Source organism: Ursus maritimus, unplaced genomic scaffold (genome assembly GCF_017311325.1).
Source record: "Ursus maritimus isolate PB19 unplaced genomic scaffold, ASM1731132v1 scaffold_25, whole genome shotgun sequence".
In the NCBI taxonomy this organism is placed as follows: Eukaryota; Metazoa; Chordata; class Mammalia; order Carnivora; family Ursidae; genus Ursus; species Ursus maritimus.
Window position 1 is genome coordinate 22671074 of NW_024425008.1, and position 15470 is coordinate 22686543.

General features: G+C 44.9%; 1 protein-coding gene across 4 annotated transcripts in view; it reads right to left on the bottom strand.

Moving 5' to 3' along the window:
* The window catches only part of NRXN3 (neurexin 3), a 1447337-nt gene that overhangs the window by 1394321 nt on the left and 37546 nt on the right, over positions 1–15470 (bottom strand). For all 4 annotated transcript variants that reach the window (XM_040641595.1, XM_040641594.1, XM_040641597.1 and 1 more), the window contains exon 3: positions 1894–1923. In XM_040641595.1, coding sequence (XP_040497529.1) covers positions 1894–1923 — 30 coding nt within the window. The remainder of the gene's footprint in view (positions 1–1893; positions 1924–15470) is intronic.

The window sequence follows — 15470 nt, forward strand, 5'->3', positions numbered from 1 at the left end:
CACACGTTGTTCATACCGATGTTGGGACAGACCCTGCAAAACACCGGAGCTCTACCTCTGAAGGGCCCAAAATACCCAAATCAAGATTAAAGAATTCCCACCAGCCTAGCCCATCTGCCTAGTCTCTATCCTGTCATGGAAGCCACGCGATGCCCTCATGCCCCCAAGCCACTGCAGAAGCTAGGAAGACCCCTAAAGAACAGAGGGAGCGCAAGGTGAAAAAGAATAGAAGGGCATCTGTCATCAAGATTCCAAGGGTCTGCTTTTTCTGGTGGAACTTGCTATCAAAGTCAGGCCACCAAATTCCACCAATTCAGAGACCCTGGGTCATCCTGCTTTGCAGAGAGGCACTTAACTTTCTCAAACTCCTGGACACCAGGTTGACATCAAGGGCATCCTCTACTCATGCCTACGTCATAGTTACCTACTATCATCAGATAACTTCCCTCACCCTCAGACAAGAATAATGAGGCTTCATCCCAGTCTCTTCCAGAGCTCCATCTAACACTGGCAAACTCACACTACCTCCTCCCTCCAGCTCTGTTCTTTGACACTTACGCTATACCAGACTGTATATTCATTGAAAGTCTTGAGTCCACATCGTGGATCTTGGCTCAGATCTGGAGGATTCAATTCTACTGGGAAGGTGTGCTTCCTCCTTACACTGTCTTATCAAGTCAGGATGCCCTCAATTGCCCACCTCCACAGCTCCCTGGACATCATAAGCGAACTTCTCTCAGCCCTGGGTGGTTTCCTGATTGGAGCATACTCCCTTTTATGGCAACACCGTGTGATGGGTCCAGTGTAAGGGAACAGGGAAGGGGAGTAGCCCTTCAGGATTGCCCCACCCTCCTCAAAAGATCAAGAATAAACAGAAAACACAGATGGACCCCATCTTGCCCTTTTCTTTGGTCCTCCAAAAGAGGCACCAAAGTCCCATGTGTTTTTTCAAAAGAAACAGACAAGAGAAATTAAAGTACAGTCTTTGGGTGTCAGGGCAAGGCAGGTAGACCAATCTTGCAATCATCCCAAGGCTTGGAAGAAACACAATAGTAGCAATTGAACAGTGAAGGAAAAGACAATTTTAAGTAGGCTCAGTTCTCGAATCCTGATTTAGGCTGATGATGTGGAAAATTTTTATTTAGGAGAAAAAGGCTTCATTCACAGCCCACCCTGTGCTTAGCTGAGCTGAATTTCCTGCACAGCTCATTCCCTGCATATTTGAATATTTTAGGTTGCAGATGCTGAATTTACAGATCTTTATATGCAGTTTTCTTCAGGGTGTATAATGAGTTAGAATCCTGCCACGAAGACATTAGCATGTTCTTTCGGTGGTTTTTGCTTTTATATAAAACTGAAAACAGTCAAACCCCAAGGGCTTCCTTTGACCCTGTGGGGCTGAAAGTCATTACAATGGGCAGTGGGATGGAGGGGAAGAAAAAAAAAAAAGGCAAACCTTTACTCAGAGTGAAATTCAGGGAGAAGCCCAGCTCCTCTCCCCCAACCACGGGGCCCCAGCATGGGGCGTGGGGAGGAGCAGGAGGAAGTTAACCGCTCTGTTGCTCTGAAATTAGCTTCATTCACCCCCATTATCGACGCCGTCATGCCTTGTTTCATGCTTCTCTCTCGGAGGCAGCCCGGCAGGGCCAGTGCCCGCGATGATAAATGGTGGTGCAGAATGGGCAAGCCAAGGGGATGATGGGGACAGGAAACCAAGATGCATCGGAAAAGGTACCCCCCACCCCAGGGTGGCCCTGCTGCCAGCCTGGCCCGCAGCAGGAGGGGCAGGCAGCAAATGGCCTGCCAGCGACAATGAGGCTCTGAGCGACCAGCCAGAGGCACAAAGGCAAGCAATTCGGGGCAGCCACAGTGCCGCAAGCAAGAAGCACCTACCTTGTTCACTCATCATGAGGTGGGAGAGGCCTTGAGGAAGGAAAGGAGGGGGGACGGGGGTGAGGAGGGGAAAGGGAAGGAAAAAAGAAAGAAGACAAAGTTAAAATCCCCAACACAATGCAGTCATCTCTTAGTTGTCAAGTGGAAGGAGGAGCAGCAGGGCCTTCACACATACTCCAGAGCATGCAAACAAGGCTGAGAAGCCGGCCTCCAGTTCAAGGACAGCCTTCTGTTTGCTGGACCGCTCTGGGCCTCCTCATGAGAGCCTTTCTCTCACCACACTGCTCCGTGCGATGCTTAGGATTTGAAATAAATCTATGGAAGATTAGGTCCCTCGGGAAGGAGACTCAAGAGGCCAGGCCCGTTTCCTTCTTTCTTTTAAATGGCTTTTTACAGTAATACATGGTCACTGTAGCAACTCTGGAAAATTCAGAAAAGAAAAAAGAAAAATCTGCTGTAATCCCACCATCCAGAGGTTCCTGCCCAATTTTATTTTCTAGAAACTGTATTCTCTTCTCCAAAAATGGAATCATGGTGCACATACTACATGAGTTCCTGCTTGCAAGGGTTGCTCAGTCTGAAAGTACTTCCCTCTCACCTTTGTCTTAGCCCAGGGCAGCCGCACCCCTGACCTCCATTGCTTCCCCACCATCCTCTTGTCTTAGAAGGTCCCCCGGCCTTGATCAGGGAGGCCAAACGTGGCAATGAATGGGTTAAAGAAGGTACACAAAGTCCCAAAGAACAAACAGAACCAACCTCTGGCTATGTTCTTAAGGAAGTCAAACAAGGCTATTAAGAGCTCATTACTTCAGGGGAAGTGTAAGCTCTGATAAATCTATTAAAAGAAAAGATTTCCAACCAGTAACCAACAGTACCAGTTTGCACTCCCATCGCTTTTATTATTACTGGAGATATTTGACAAACTCCAGATCACCCTAGAGAACCTTTACCCAGAGTGAAATTCAGGGATATACAGGATTAATAAAGGAAAAAAGCTCTGAAGTATAGAAATCCCCAAATGTTTTTGGAGATTACTAGAGATTTAGAAAAGTAATCAGAGGAAAATATGGGTCAGGCAACTTTTAAAAAGATCAATGATATATTAAATACACAGATACATGTGCCATAAATGTCATGGAATCTAGTTTTTAAGCAAATTTCATTAAACTATAATCACATTTTAAATGCACATTTCTGGCATTCATTTCTCGAGGCCTCAGATTAATACTCACGGAGGAATGGAGTCATGCCAATGTAAGTCATTCTCATGATTTGTTTAGCTTAAAAAATAAATTTTGGCCTTTTTTGGGAAAAGATAATAGGGAGGGAGAACAAAGGGCCCTACGTTTGGCTAAGAGAAACCTCAGCAGAAGTCACTGTTCCTAAAATGCCTGATATTTCTGAACCAGCATCCAGATCAAGAATACTAAAGGGGAGTGTCTGGGGCAGGCAGGTGGGGTACATGGAAAGGTGACAAATTCACAGGAGGGTTGTAAGAATTAAGAAATGAGACTAAGAAGATCCAAGGAGATACCTAAGAGTAAAAGAAGGGGTTAAAAATGAAAAGAAAATAATACTGTATATATATTTGCAAGTTGTTAAGAAAGGACAGCTTAAATGTTCTCACCACAAAAAAAGAAATGGTGATTATATGACGGAATGGAGGTGGGTAGCTAATGCTTACGGTGGTAATCATTCTGCAGAATTTAGATGTATGAAATCAACATCCTGTACACCTGAAACGTACACAGTGTTATACATCAATTCTATCTACATACAGCTGGAGGGGAGTTTACATTTTTTTTTTCAAATTCAAAAATGAAAGGACAAACATTTCACACTTACAATGAAAGATGTTTAACAGCTCACAGAAGAAGTGGAAGAGAAGTGGTGTAGTCTTTTCTTTTTTTGACTCAAAGAGAGATTTCAAAAAATGTACTGACTAAAGAGTAAACAGGACAATTAGTATAATGGGTATGGAAAGCCCTGGACAAGGTGCTACAGTTGGGCCCCATCTCTGTGCTGCATGTGTTTCTTTAAAGCAGCGTTTCCCAAAGCGTACTTCACTGACCACCTACATCAACCACCTGGGGATGCCTATTAACAGTGAAGACCCTGGGCCCCAACCGAGGAATCTAATAAATGAGAATCTTGGGGAGGAGTTTGGGGAAAGATCTGAATTTTAAGCAACTTGCCCAAGTGATTCCCATGCTCACTAGAACTTGAGTGCCATATAAATCAAATTTTGGTAAATTAAATTGTCTGATAAATGCACTAAGAGAAATTGGATATTTAATGGAACCCTGCAGTGGATCCTTTTGTAAAAAAGGAATCCTTTTAAAATGCAAATAACCCACCACCTGTGTTTTTTAAATTCAAATACGTACTTATCAGGCTTTATTAAGCTACATACATAGGTGCCCGAATGTCCATATTCTTCAATTTATGAAAATCTTAAATAGAAACATTGGGCCAAGAAAGCAGATCTGACATCCTGATGTTAAAACTGGTTTTGCAGGCAATGAAGCAAAACGGACAAGAAACAGGATGGTGGAAGGGAGAGACTGTGCAACCATAATACGGTTTAAGTTTTGCTTTTGGAGAAGGAAATTTTACTCCACTTTCAAGAGCTTTTATATCAGTATTGTCTCTTGTACAAATCTATCCTCAAAGTTTGCAGAACTAAGAACTGGAACCAAGAATTCCAGAATGTCCAGGTTTATTCTGAAATAGTTTCTGTTCCTTTCTATCCCCTCCATATGAACAAATCTCAGGCCCTCCCCTCCATATGAACAGAAGAACCAACAATTAACCAGCTAAGTGATTCAAGCACCTACTATAGGCAAAGACTGGATAAAGTAGTGGAGATACAGACAAGTATGGAAGATGGTCACTAACCTCTAGGAGTTTGGAGTCTAAGTGGGAAGATGTTATATGTTAATATTTACATAAACATGCATATGATATGTATTAGTGGTACCTGCCAGTGAAGTACGGGGGTTAAGATCAAAGACTTCAGAGCCAGATTTGAATCCTACCTTTGTTACTTTGTAGCTTGTGACCCTAGTAAAGTTGCTCAACATCTCTGCACCTTGACTTCCCTATCTGCAAAATTTAGATAACAACAATGCCAAATTCATAGGTTGTTTTGAGGATTAAATAAGTGAATATACATAAAACTGGGCCGGCACATGGTAAGGGCTTTATAAGGATTATTGTTGTTGTTTTTATTATGCTATAAAAACACAATGATGTGTGAGGCAACAGCCAGCACGATGCCTGACACACAGTTGATGCTCAGTACGTGTATGGTAACTCAATGTGGAATGAATGAATGGGTCATTACTATGTGTCAAATGATAAATTCAGACAATAAAGACCACAGGACTGTGAGGAGGGCCCTGGATGTACAGGAAAGGTTTATGGAGGAAAGTGAGATTTGAAATAGATCTTGGAAGATGGTTTAGGATTTAGAAAGATGGAGGACACTCCAGGTAACATCAACAGCTCCCAGGACCACAGAGTATATTTGTAAGGACTTTCCTATTCAGCTTTCCAGAAGCACCTAAGAGGACACTACCAAGCACATGGTAGGCATGTAATACATGCTATTCAAATAATAACGAACACGTATAAACAGTACATATAAGGAAGAAATAAAAAGTGATCTTAAGGATGAGAGTAGGAACCATTGTATGAAGGCCTTGAATTTCAAAGCTAAGGAAAATGGACTTGATCTTACAGCTAGTGGGACACAGTGAGGGTTCATGGGCAGAGGAATGACCCAGGGAAAATGATGTTGAGGAAGATTGCTTTGGCAATGGTGTGGACAGGATAGATGAGAGGGAAAAGAGACAGAGGCAGAAAGATCAGTCATAGGCAGGGGGCCTAGATTAGAATAGTGGTAGTGAGGAGGAAAAGGAAAAAGGCTTTGGGTGACCAATGAGATGCTTCAGGGAAGGAGTGGATGGGAGGCTGAGTGAGCACTGTCAGAAATAGGAAGGTGGGGGTGGGGTGGGAGATGAATGGGGGGTGAGGGCAATGATGAGTTCTGTTTTAGCCATGAGGAATTGAGGAAACAAAAATCTCTCAAGCAAAAATGTCTATGTTGCATTTTAAAATGTAGGACTAATGTCTGAGAGAAAGTCAGGACAAATATCAGGGTGTATCATTGCCCCTTCATGGAAGAGAAGGTCTATGCCCAGGTAAGTCAATGAATCCTCCAAGAAAAAGGGGCTAGAGCATGGAGTCTCAGTCTGGGAGAGATGGGAGGGGCATTAAGGTATCTTGGAGGTTCTTTTTTGTCCCATCATATTCAACATTAAAATAAAATTTTACATTCAAAAAAGAAAAAGGAACTATATGGCTTTCAAATATAGATACAGAAAATAATGCTCAAAAAATCTTAACTGAGAAGGGTATAATTAGTAAGGGGAAAAAAGGAATCTATGCTGGGTGTGTGTTATCTGTGTGGGGTTATGATAAGGAAGGGGGAAAATGAAGATTGGCCTTCTTGTCGACCTCAGAATCAGAGGGTCGGCCACAGCCCTTCAGGCTACACAGCCGGCCCTGGGCCTAGCACCTGGCTGGGTTTGGAGTTTGGCATTTATTCTGGCTGTGATGTTCAAGAGAAGACATGGCCTGGAACGGGGCTCAGGGAAGCAAAAGGGACATCTTTCACAACAACCTCACCATGGGCTCTGGATTTGAATAGATCCTCCACTCAGACTCAAAAGCCAGCCCACCAGTGGAGGGTAGGGAACAGGAGGTGGGCTCGGGTGAGCCTTTGACAGGAAGGATATTGAGAATCACCAACACCGAATTCCTATGGAACTACAATGCCTTTAAAGAAAAAATTACCAAAAATTTGAAAGCAACTGAAGCGTCTCCTATCTAGATGTCACACCCTGACAGAGTGCTACCCTAGCTGGATCCAGGGACCATTCTGGATCCCAACAAGATGTCTGATACGTATACCCTTCCCCTCATTCTTTCTAGTGCTATATTCCACCCTTCTTATGCCTACCTGTCCGTGTGCACAAGTTCTCAGGGTAGATGTAAGAACAAGAAGAGGAAAAGATCACCAGTAGGTAAGACATACAAAATTGAAACTGCCTTAGAACAGACTGCAAATCATATGTAAATTATATGCAAAATATACGTATGGCCCTCTAAACTCTGCTTCATCCTTTCGGGAAAATCCCCATGGAGATAGCAGCTTTTGCAGCTTGGGAGAATGGAAATGGCTATGAAAGCAAAGTCATTTGTAAGCGGCTGTGGCCGTCATGAAGCCTGTCATGAGAATGACTGATACAGAGAATAGAAACCATTTATTGAAACAGGCAAGAGGAAGATGCAGTGTTCAGGAACCAGGCCAGAAGTTGAAGGCCTTCATAATTTAAGCTAATACTGTTTCTCCCCCAAAACCTATAATATCCCACCCACCTCAGATAGTTTTCAATCCATCCTACCTTCCTTCATTTTGCCTAAGTAAGTGCATAAAGTATTTCAAGGGAAGAAGGAAGTCACTCATGGGGTAAAAAAAAAAAAAAAAAAAAAAAAATTTTAAAAGATTCAAGGGAAGAAAAAAAAGCAAGTTATCTCTGCCAAGACTTTTCTTTCATTCACTTTCAGGGTAACTTTTATCCCAGTATAAAATCCACATATAGCGTCTCTTTTTCCATACTGAAGTAGAGAAATTAAATGTCACTAATTGCTACAAGTGCCAAGTGCTAACGTTGAATTCTTATGAAGCCACAAGGACTTTTTAAAAGAGTGATTACATAAAATCAGAAGGTAATAGAAACATTCATCGATATTTCCAGAGGAACTAAGAAGATCGTGAAGGTGGTAGGGGGTGAGGTCCAAGGAAGAGAAGGCACAAGTGACTGTGACAATAAGCTGACTGGGAATTTGGAAAAGAAAGAAGGAGAAAGAAGAGATACACATGTTAACATTTTAAGCACTTAAAAGGGAGGAAATCTGGTGAACTTGGGGACAAGAATTATGACAACAGCTAATATTTGTTGACTATTTACTACAGATAAGGCATGGCTATGTGTCATCTCATGAAATATAACTCTATAGGAAAGGCATTGCTGTGATTTTGATTTTACAGGTAAGGAAACCAAGCCCTAGAGCTAAAGTCAAACTAGTGAGGGGTGAAGTGAGGATTTTAAGCCAGCAGATGGACTCTCCAGACTGCGATGATAACCATAACACTAGCTACCCTGAATCCCTCAGTGCTGGTGGAGAAAGGAGGAAACATGCCTCGGAGAATCCAGCAGCAGAAAATAGTGCCTGCATACTAATTCAACTTCATTTATGACTCTGGTCCGGCATGATATGACCAGCACTGCAGGGAGCCCTTTTAAAAGGCTACCATCTCCCTCTCCCTAAGCCCCACCCCAAGATACTACTAAAACATGAAGCTTTTCCTTTCAGGGCATTTCTTAGGGTTATTAAGCCATCTCCCCTCATTAAAATGTAAATCTGAACAGGAGACACACTCATCCTCCCCAGCCATTGACACTGTCCTGCACGTGAGATCATCAGAAAGCCAAACAAAAGATCTTCCTTCAAAGACAGGGACAGCACAGGGACTTGTGAGTGAAGGAAGGACAGAGACGTGAGGTCACAGGTTGAGGAAGTCTGCCACAGTGGATAGGAGAAAGGACTCAGGAGACAGGGTAGGACAGGGGAGAGGAATATTTAAAGGGAAGAGATGGGTCTGAAAGAAACCTCCACCTACTTGCACAACTGTGCCCGAGACCAGCCCTTCCCTGGGCAATCCCCTGACCTTCATCATGGACTTCAGTGTCCTTGTTCTATCAGGGGTTCACCAGTAGCTTACATCAGAATTTAAGCCTGCTCAAAATTTTTATGAGTGACCTGGCTAAAAACATTCATTGGCATATGTCTAGATGTTGTGATGAACTAAAGCTAAAAGGAATAGCTAATTTGTTAGATATTAAAATCAGGGTCCAAAAGGATATGAACAGGCAAAAATGAGATTGAATCTTAAGGGACAAATGTGAATTCCGACACTTAAGCACGACCCCCTCTTCTCCCCAAAATAAAAAGAAGTCAATAGTCCAATAGTCAACATGGAATGTACCAAACATAGGGTTTGGGTTCAGAGAATGGTGCCATACACTAGGAGGGACATTAACAAGGTAGAATGTGTCCAAAGGAGAAGAATCAGAATGGTCAGGGGTCCAAAAGCATGTCACATACAGAATGGCTGCAGGAACTGCTACATATAGTCCAAACGGGAGCAAGCTAGAAAAGGACATGAGAACTGCCTTCAAGTATTTTAAAAGTTGAACATGCAAGATAAGGGAGCAAGCACATTTGGCCAGAACAGAGAGTCGAGTAACAGTGGAAGCCTCATTTGCCAGAAATGCTATAGAAGAGAGTCAGAGTAGGGTTTTTGGAGGTTACTACCAAAAATCCATTCCAACTTGAAGACACTATGCCTTTATGAACCAAGTTGATCTCCGATGAGGCCAAGTAACTATCGGGTTGAATCATACAAAACTGATAGTTGACTGCTTTTGGCCTATAAAAATGACTATTTTAAATGATTCAAACAAATAGAGTATTTGAGATCACCACCCAGAATCAAAAAGGTAGAGACTAAACAAAGCTTCAATCAATCACCTAACAGCAATCATGAGCTGACACTTGGGACAATCGCCTATTTACATATATGTTTTTGGCTTTCCTATGAGTCTTGAACATACTGGGGATGAACTGAATAGTTGGACTGGTGACAAAGAGAGCCTGTGGCTAATTCTCCAAGGCAGGTGCCACCCAGATTCCAGCTTCTGGATTTGTCCTTCCATGAAGCCACCATGTGTCATTCTCACCACTAAGCCCTTTGTAGGATATAACTGTACGAGCCCACTCACTGTTTGCCTCTAGACCAACTTTGTTCTACAGCTGGTCGCTGGACTGAACAGAAAGTATTTCTTCCATTGTCACCCATGAATCACTAATAGCTTCTGTATGGTATAACCATGGGGTAGAGGAAGGAATGCAGCACCTTCCTGATCTATTCCATCTCTTCAGCAGGATGGAAAGAAGAGAAATGGAGGCAGTCATGTTTATCACCCTAAGGGTTCAAAGGATTGGCGACTGTGTCTTTTAGAAAAGACTCTTCCCAAAGGAAAGGTTCTTACACTCCAACTGTCATGAACTTTTCTAAAATTGCTCTTTATTCATAAATGACATGAAGCTGGAAGGGACAGCTGATGTGCTAGATGAAAGAACCTTACCCTAACAGATTATGGTGTGCTAGACTTTAAAAATCCAGGGCTGAATTGAACAAAATGAAAGAATGATCCCAACTAAGTAAAATAAGCCATTGTAAGTGCAGGAAGAGAAATGGTTTAGCAGCAGTGCACATAAAATAGTCAAGATTTTCAGTGACTTTAAATTCAACTTTATGCTATAGTCATTTAAAAAAACAAACAAAAGTCTAGAAAAGGGGAACACTGGGATCATTCCATAACGAACTGGTTGGGACATGTCTGGAATACTGTTTATGCTGTGGACATGCTTCTTTGGAAGGGATGCCCCCCCAAAAAAAGTCATTTTTCAGAAAACAGTGACCTGGATGAAAGAGTTTAAAACCCTTGTATGAGAATGCCCAAGGAAACTGGAGATATTTTGGCCTTTAGAAAAAAAAAAATCCTTAAAGACAAAAAGCCCTGTCTTCAAACACTGGGAGTGTAATTAGATCTATTCTGTGTGTCTCCAAGGGCTGGAAGCAATACAGGTGGTAAAAGCTAGAGTGAGTCAGAATAAGGAAGGCTTTGGAACATTCAGTGCTCTTTAGAATGGGATGGAACGGCAAAAGGAGCAATGAGCTGCTCGTCACTGTAGGGGTTCAAGCCAAGTCTGAATGAACTCGTATAGAAGAGATTCAAAAATTAGGTGCACAGAGAGCCTTGACAACCTTTTGGATCCTTTCCACCCCTCAAATGCTGTTTCTAACGATAAAGTTTTATGAGCACATACAATGTGGCAGGTAGTGGGGATGCAGACATGGATAAATCCCTGGTCTCAAGAAGTAAGATATCCCATGTCCTTCAAAAGCCCACAGTGGCCAATGAAGGGGCTTGTGGGAGACAATACACAACTGACTATAATGTATCATATTGAGGGCTCTACAAGTCCCATCACCTAAGGTGCCACTGGAGCTCGAAGGGGGAAGCATTCATTCCATCCTTCCTTTCACCTGCCCCCCCCCCAACTTTCTGCCTTCCCTTAACGTTTATTAGGTAGGAAATAGTGGCTGATGCTGGAGCTTTAAGTCCCTTCACCTTCCAGATCACTTTCTTTAAAACAGTGGTTCTCAAACTTCGGTCATATCAGAATCACCTGGTGGAAATGTCCTACTTTAATGAGCCTGGATTTCCTTTATTAGTTCTCCAGGTGATTTTGATGTTTACCAAACTTTGCAAACCACTGCTCTAAATCACCCAAAACCTGAATTCAAATCCCAGCTCTATCTCTTACCAGCCATGGGATTTTGAGCAAGTTAAGTCTTCCCAGCCTCCTTCCTGTAAAATCTCTTCTCGGGATCACTGTGACAATCATGAGCAACCACGTATGAACAGCACTTAGCACCGCTCATGGAACACAGAAAGGGCTTGAAAGGATGTAGTCATTGCTGTCATTACCCAGAAGACTGGCATACCTGGGCCTTCTCTCTGCCCCGCCTCCCACTTCTTGCCAATGCCAATTTTCCAACAAACCGGCGGCAGTAGCAGACCACCTTCCCAGTGCAGCCTCAGATGCTTCCCTCCATGGTCACGGTCATCTAAGTTGCCCCACAGGGGACCCACGGTCCTCGACTCTTAGCTGTATCCCATCTCCCAACTCCTTCCAAGACCTAGCCCCACAAACTGACGAGCTTAGCTCGGGTCCTTACCAGACCTTGCTAGATAGGTCTACAGATGGGAAGGTTCTCCGAGGCTGCCATAACCAAGCTGTGCGACTTAACTGAGTTACATGGAAGTTCTCTGGCCTCAGTTTCGCACCTGTACAAGGAGGGAATTGGTCTAGAAGAGTTTCTCTATGGTCTCACCAATGGCATTTTGAGGACACAAATGTTTGAATGAGACTCTTCCACACAGTACAATGCATTTAGCACGCACTGCTTCTTAATGCCGCCAATGCCCGTTCATCATTGGAGCAAGAAATACATACCACAGGATCGGGGGTGGGGGCCATACTATCCCACTGAGACTACAGAATACTTCTAATGATGTTTTTCAGCTCTAACTCTGACCTTGTCCTCCAGAACTGAGAAACAAGCTGAGACTATAACCAACACCCAGTGGGTCTGCCTTGCCAGGACAGTAAAGGACATGATTTCAAAATATTCTAGGAAAAAGCACTAAGGCCCAGTGGTCTGCTTCCTTGAGTTAGCTACGGCTGGAGGCAGGCTGGGAAGCAGCTCCCTACTCCCACTTATTCATCGAGAAGAGCTACAGCAGCCAAGGGGGTCTTCCCAGGCCCCAGTGGGCAACTGGCTGGAAGCTGATCCCTGTTAGCCCAGCCAAGGGCCCCCTTCCAATCCAATTACACATAGCCATGGTGGATTCCCTACTGCCTGCAGCCTCCACTGACCCAAGCCCAAGATGGGCACTGAATAAAATTCAATTACCTTCTGGCTCAGGGTGAACCCCTATATGAAAAAGCAGACTTTTAGAGAAGCGAGGAGTAAAACTAAGAGCTGAATCCCAAGCATTATTTACCCATTGAGCCAGTATTTACTCCATTCCTACGATATATTGGCAATTTTCTAGGCCCAGAGCACAGAAATAGCGAACAGGAGTGTACCTCTGTGGCATGTACATTCTGCTGGAACTTGCCATGAGTCATCTCCCGGGCCAGACATACCAGGGTTTGCATCCTGCTCTGCCACTTTTTCTGGGTAGAATTGGTGAGTTGACATCCCTGAGCCTCAATTTGTTTGTGGGTGAAATGGGTCTAATAATGAAATCTACCTCCTAAGGATGTCAAAAGAATTAAATGATGCGTGCAAAAACACCATTTTAGCGCCTGGCTCAAAATACAAGCTCGATGCGCGTCAGGTGTTTTCCCTAATAAATTAAGGGAGAAAAGCAAATGGGGCTATTGCCCAAAAGAAGAGGAAGGAAAAGACAAACTATGTTATGGTTACCACTGGAGTTAGGAGCTGTAAGTCTTCGGTAAAGGAGAAGGCATTTTCCTGATTGCTGTTCCCTGACGCATCTCAGTCGGAGGCCTAATCATGGATCCTCAGAAGGAAAGAAGCCTAAGTGGACATCTGATTCAACCCCTTCACATTAAAGAAAAGAAGCCTAAAGCCCAGAGAGGTTTCATGACTTACCCAAGGCCACACAACCCCCAGGGAAAGTAGCAGAGGCGGAAGGAGGCAGAATGACAGAGCAGAAGTCCCAGATATGTGTTTCAATCCTGGTACCTACCATACCCGTATCTGACCTTGGGCAAAGGATCTGATGTCTTGGAGCCCCAGGTTCTTCATCCGTGATGGGTGCCTGGCATACAGTGGGACCTCTGTAAATATTGGTCCCTGTGCCTCCCCCCCACTCTCTGGGATTCCTCAGCCTCATTTCACAGCAGTGGCGGCCAGGATCTAAGTCTGAGAGACCTCTTCACTGAAGGCATGAAGATCAGGACAGATGGGAGAGAATGTGTGACAAGGGAAGCATTGCGAGTGTCTTTTGCGGGGCTCTTCGGCACTCGGAGCATGCCTCTGGACAGTGTGGGAGACCGGACAGGCAAAAGAACGCCTTTGGTTTTAAACTTCTCTCAGACCACCTTCATCTGTGAAATGAAAACGTGTGGAAAGGATGAAATGAGCTAACTTAGAATACTAGCTAAGTAATACGTGGCTTACTATGGGCCAGGCACTGTTCTGAAGACTCGACACGCATGAGCTCACTTACTCTTCACAAGAGCCCTGTGAGGTCGGTACGTACTGTCCCCATTTTACAGATGAGGAAAGTAGGGCCCACGAAGGGAAGGTACCTTATTAAACAGGTCATACTGTTCATACTGGGAGAAAGCCAGGATGTCAACCCAGGCATCTGGCTCCAAGTCTGTGCTCTAAACAGGGGTGGCAAACTTTTTCTGTGAAGGGCCAGATGGTAAGTCTTCCAGGCTTTGCACGCCGCACAGCTACTCCGCCCCGCCTTCGCAAAGCAGCCAGGGACAAAGCAGACACAAGTAAGCGTGCCTGTGTTCTGATAAAACTTTATGAACACTGAAATCAGAATTTCATTAAATATGTGCATCACAAATTATTCTTTTGACTGCTTTCAACTATTTATAACGGGAAAAGCCATCTGTAGCTCAAAGGCCGGATGGAAGCAGGCAACGGGCTGCAGTCAGCCCCCGAGCAGTTCAGGGAACCCGTGCTATCCTGAGCTACCCTGCCTCACTTTGTGGACTCTGACATGGAAAGTGCCGGAACAGGGATGGTCACAGACTCAGTGGTCAGGAAGCATTCATTTCCTTTCCCTTCCCTAATCCCGGTCACCCTCCCAACCCCTGTCAACCGAGAAAATAGCCACATTGTGCTGTGTGCCCAGCAGAAGAGATGAGAAAGGGGCATTCGTGGGGCGGACCGCAGCTTCCTCAGTCGGCACAGCCCGGCTGGCCCCAAAGGGGAGGAGAAGCTGGACGCTTCAGGTCAGTGTGTCTCGAGCGATCGTGTGTGTACACCTGGACGTCTTGGTAAAAGCAGATTCTGACTCAGCAGGTCTGGGGTGAGGCCTGCGATTCTGCTTTTCTAACAAGCTCCTGCGTGAGGCCAGTGTTGCGGTTCTGGGGCCTGTCTCTGAGCAGTCACTTCTGGGGCAAACCCTCTGTGTCCATCACACAAGTCAGACACAACAGTGCTGCGTCCTGACCTCGGGTTCAGAACAGCGTCCCTCAGGCTGGACTCTCTGGAGACAGGGCAGGGCTCAGGATCAATAAGCAGGTCCACTCTCCCCAGACAGCCCTGAGATGACTTCAACTGAAGGGGGGAGACACCGAGGGCAGAGATCAAGAGCGGGCAGAGGGAGGCTCCAGCAAAGGCCGTCAGCTGCTTCGGGCAACAGCACGCCGGGCCTCCTCGGGGGACCTGGCAGACAGCAGCCCCTCCTCCTGCGCCTGCCAAGGCTCTGATGGACCGAAGCAAGAGGCCTATTTCCTCATCGGGCCTCTGAATAACTAGGGCACTTCCACAAGGTCACAGTTATTCATTTAAATTCCAGCTCTAATCAGCAGGCAGAGCCTGAGAAATTACCCTTCTGAAGAGAGAGACTGTCATTGGAGCACCAAAAGCAGCCCCTCATGGCTGGAGGGGGAGGCGCTGGGGGAGGGGAAGAGGGGGGTCTTACCCCCACAGGCCCCAGCACTGTTCCCTGCCTCCTACATCCTTCCTCTCCTCTGCCCTCTTCCTCACCTCCAAAGGGCTTGTTCTCCTTAGCAGAGACTTGTGGAATCCACAGGAAGAGGGAGAGCGCTGAGGGCATGACATGGCCCAGAGGGGGCTGGGACTGCCCACTCCT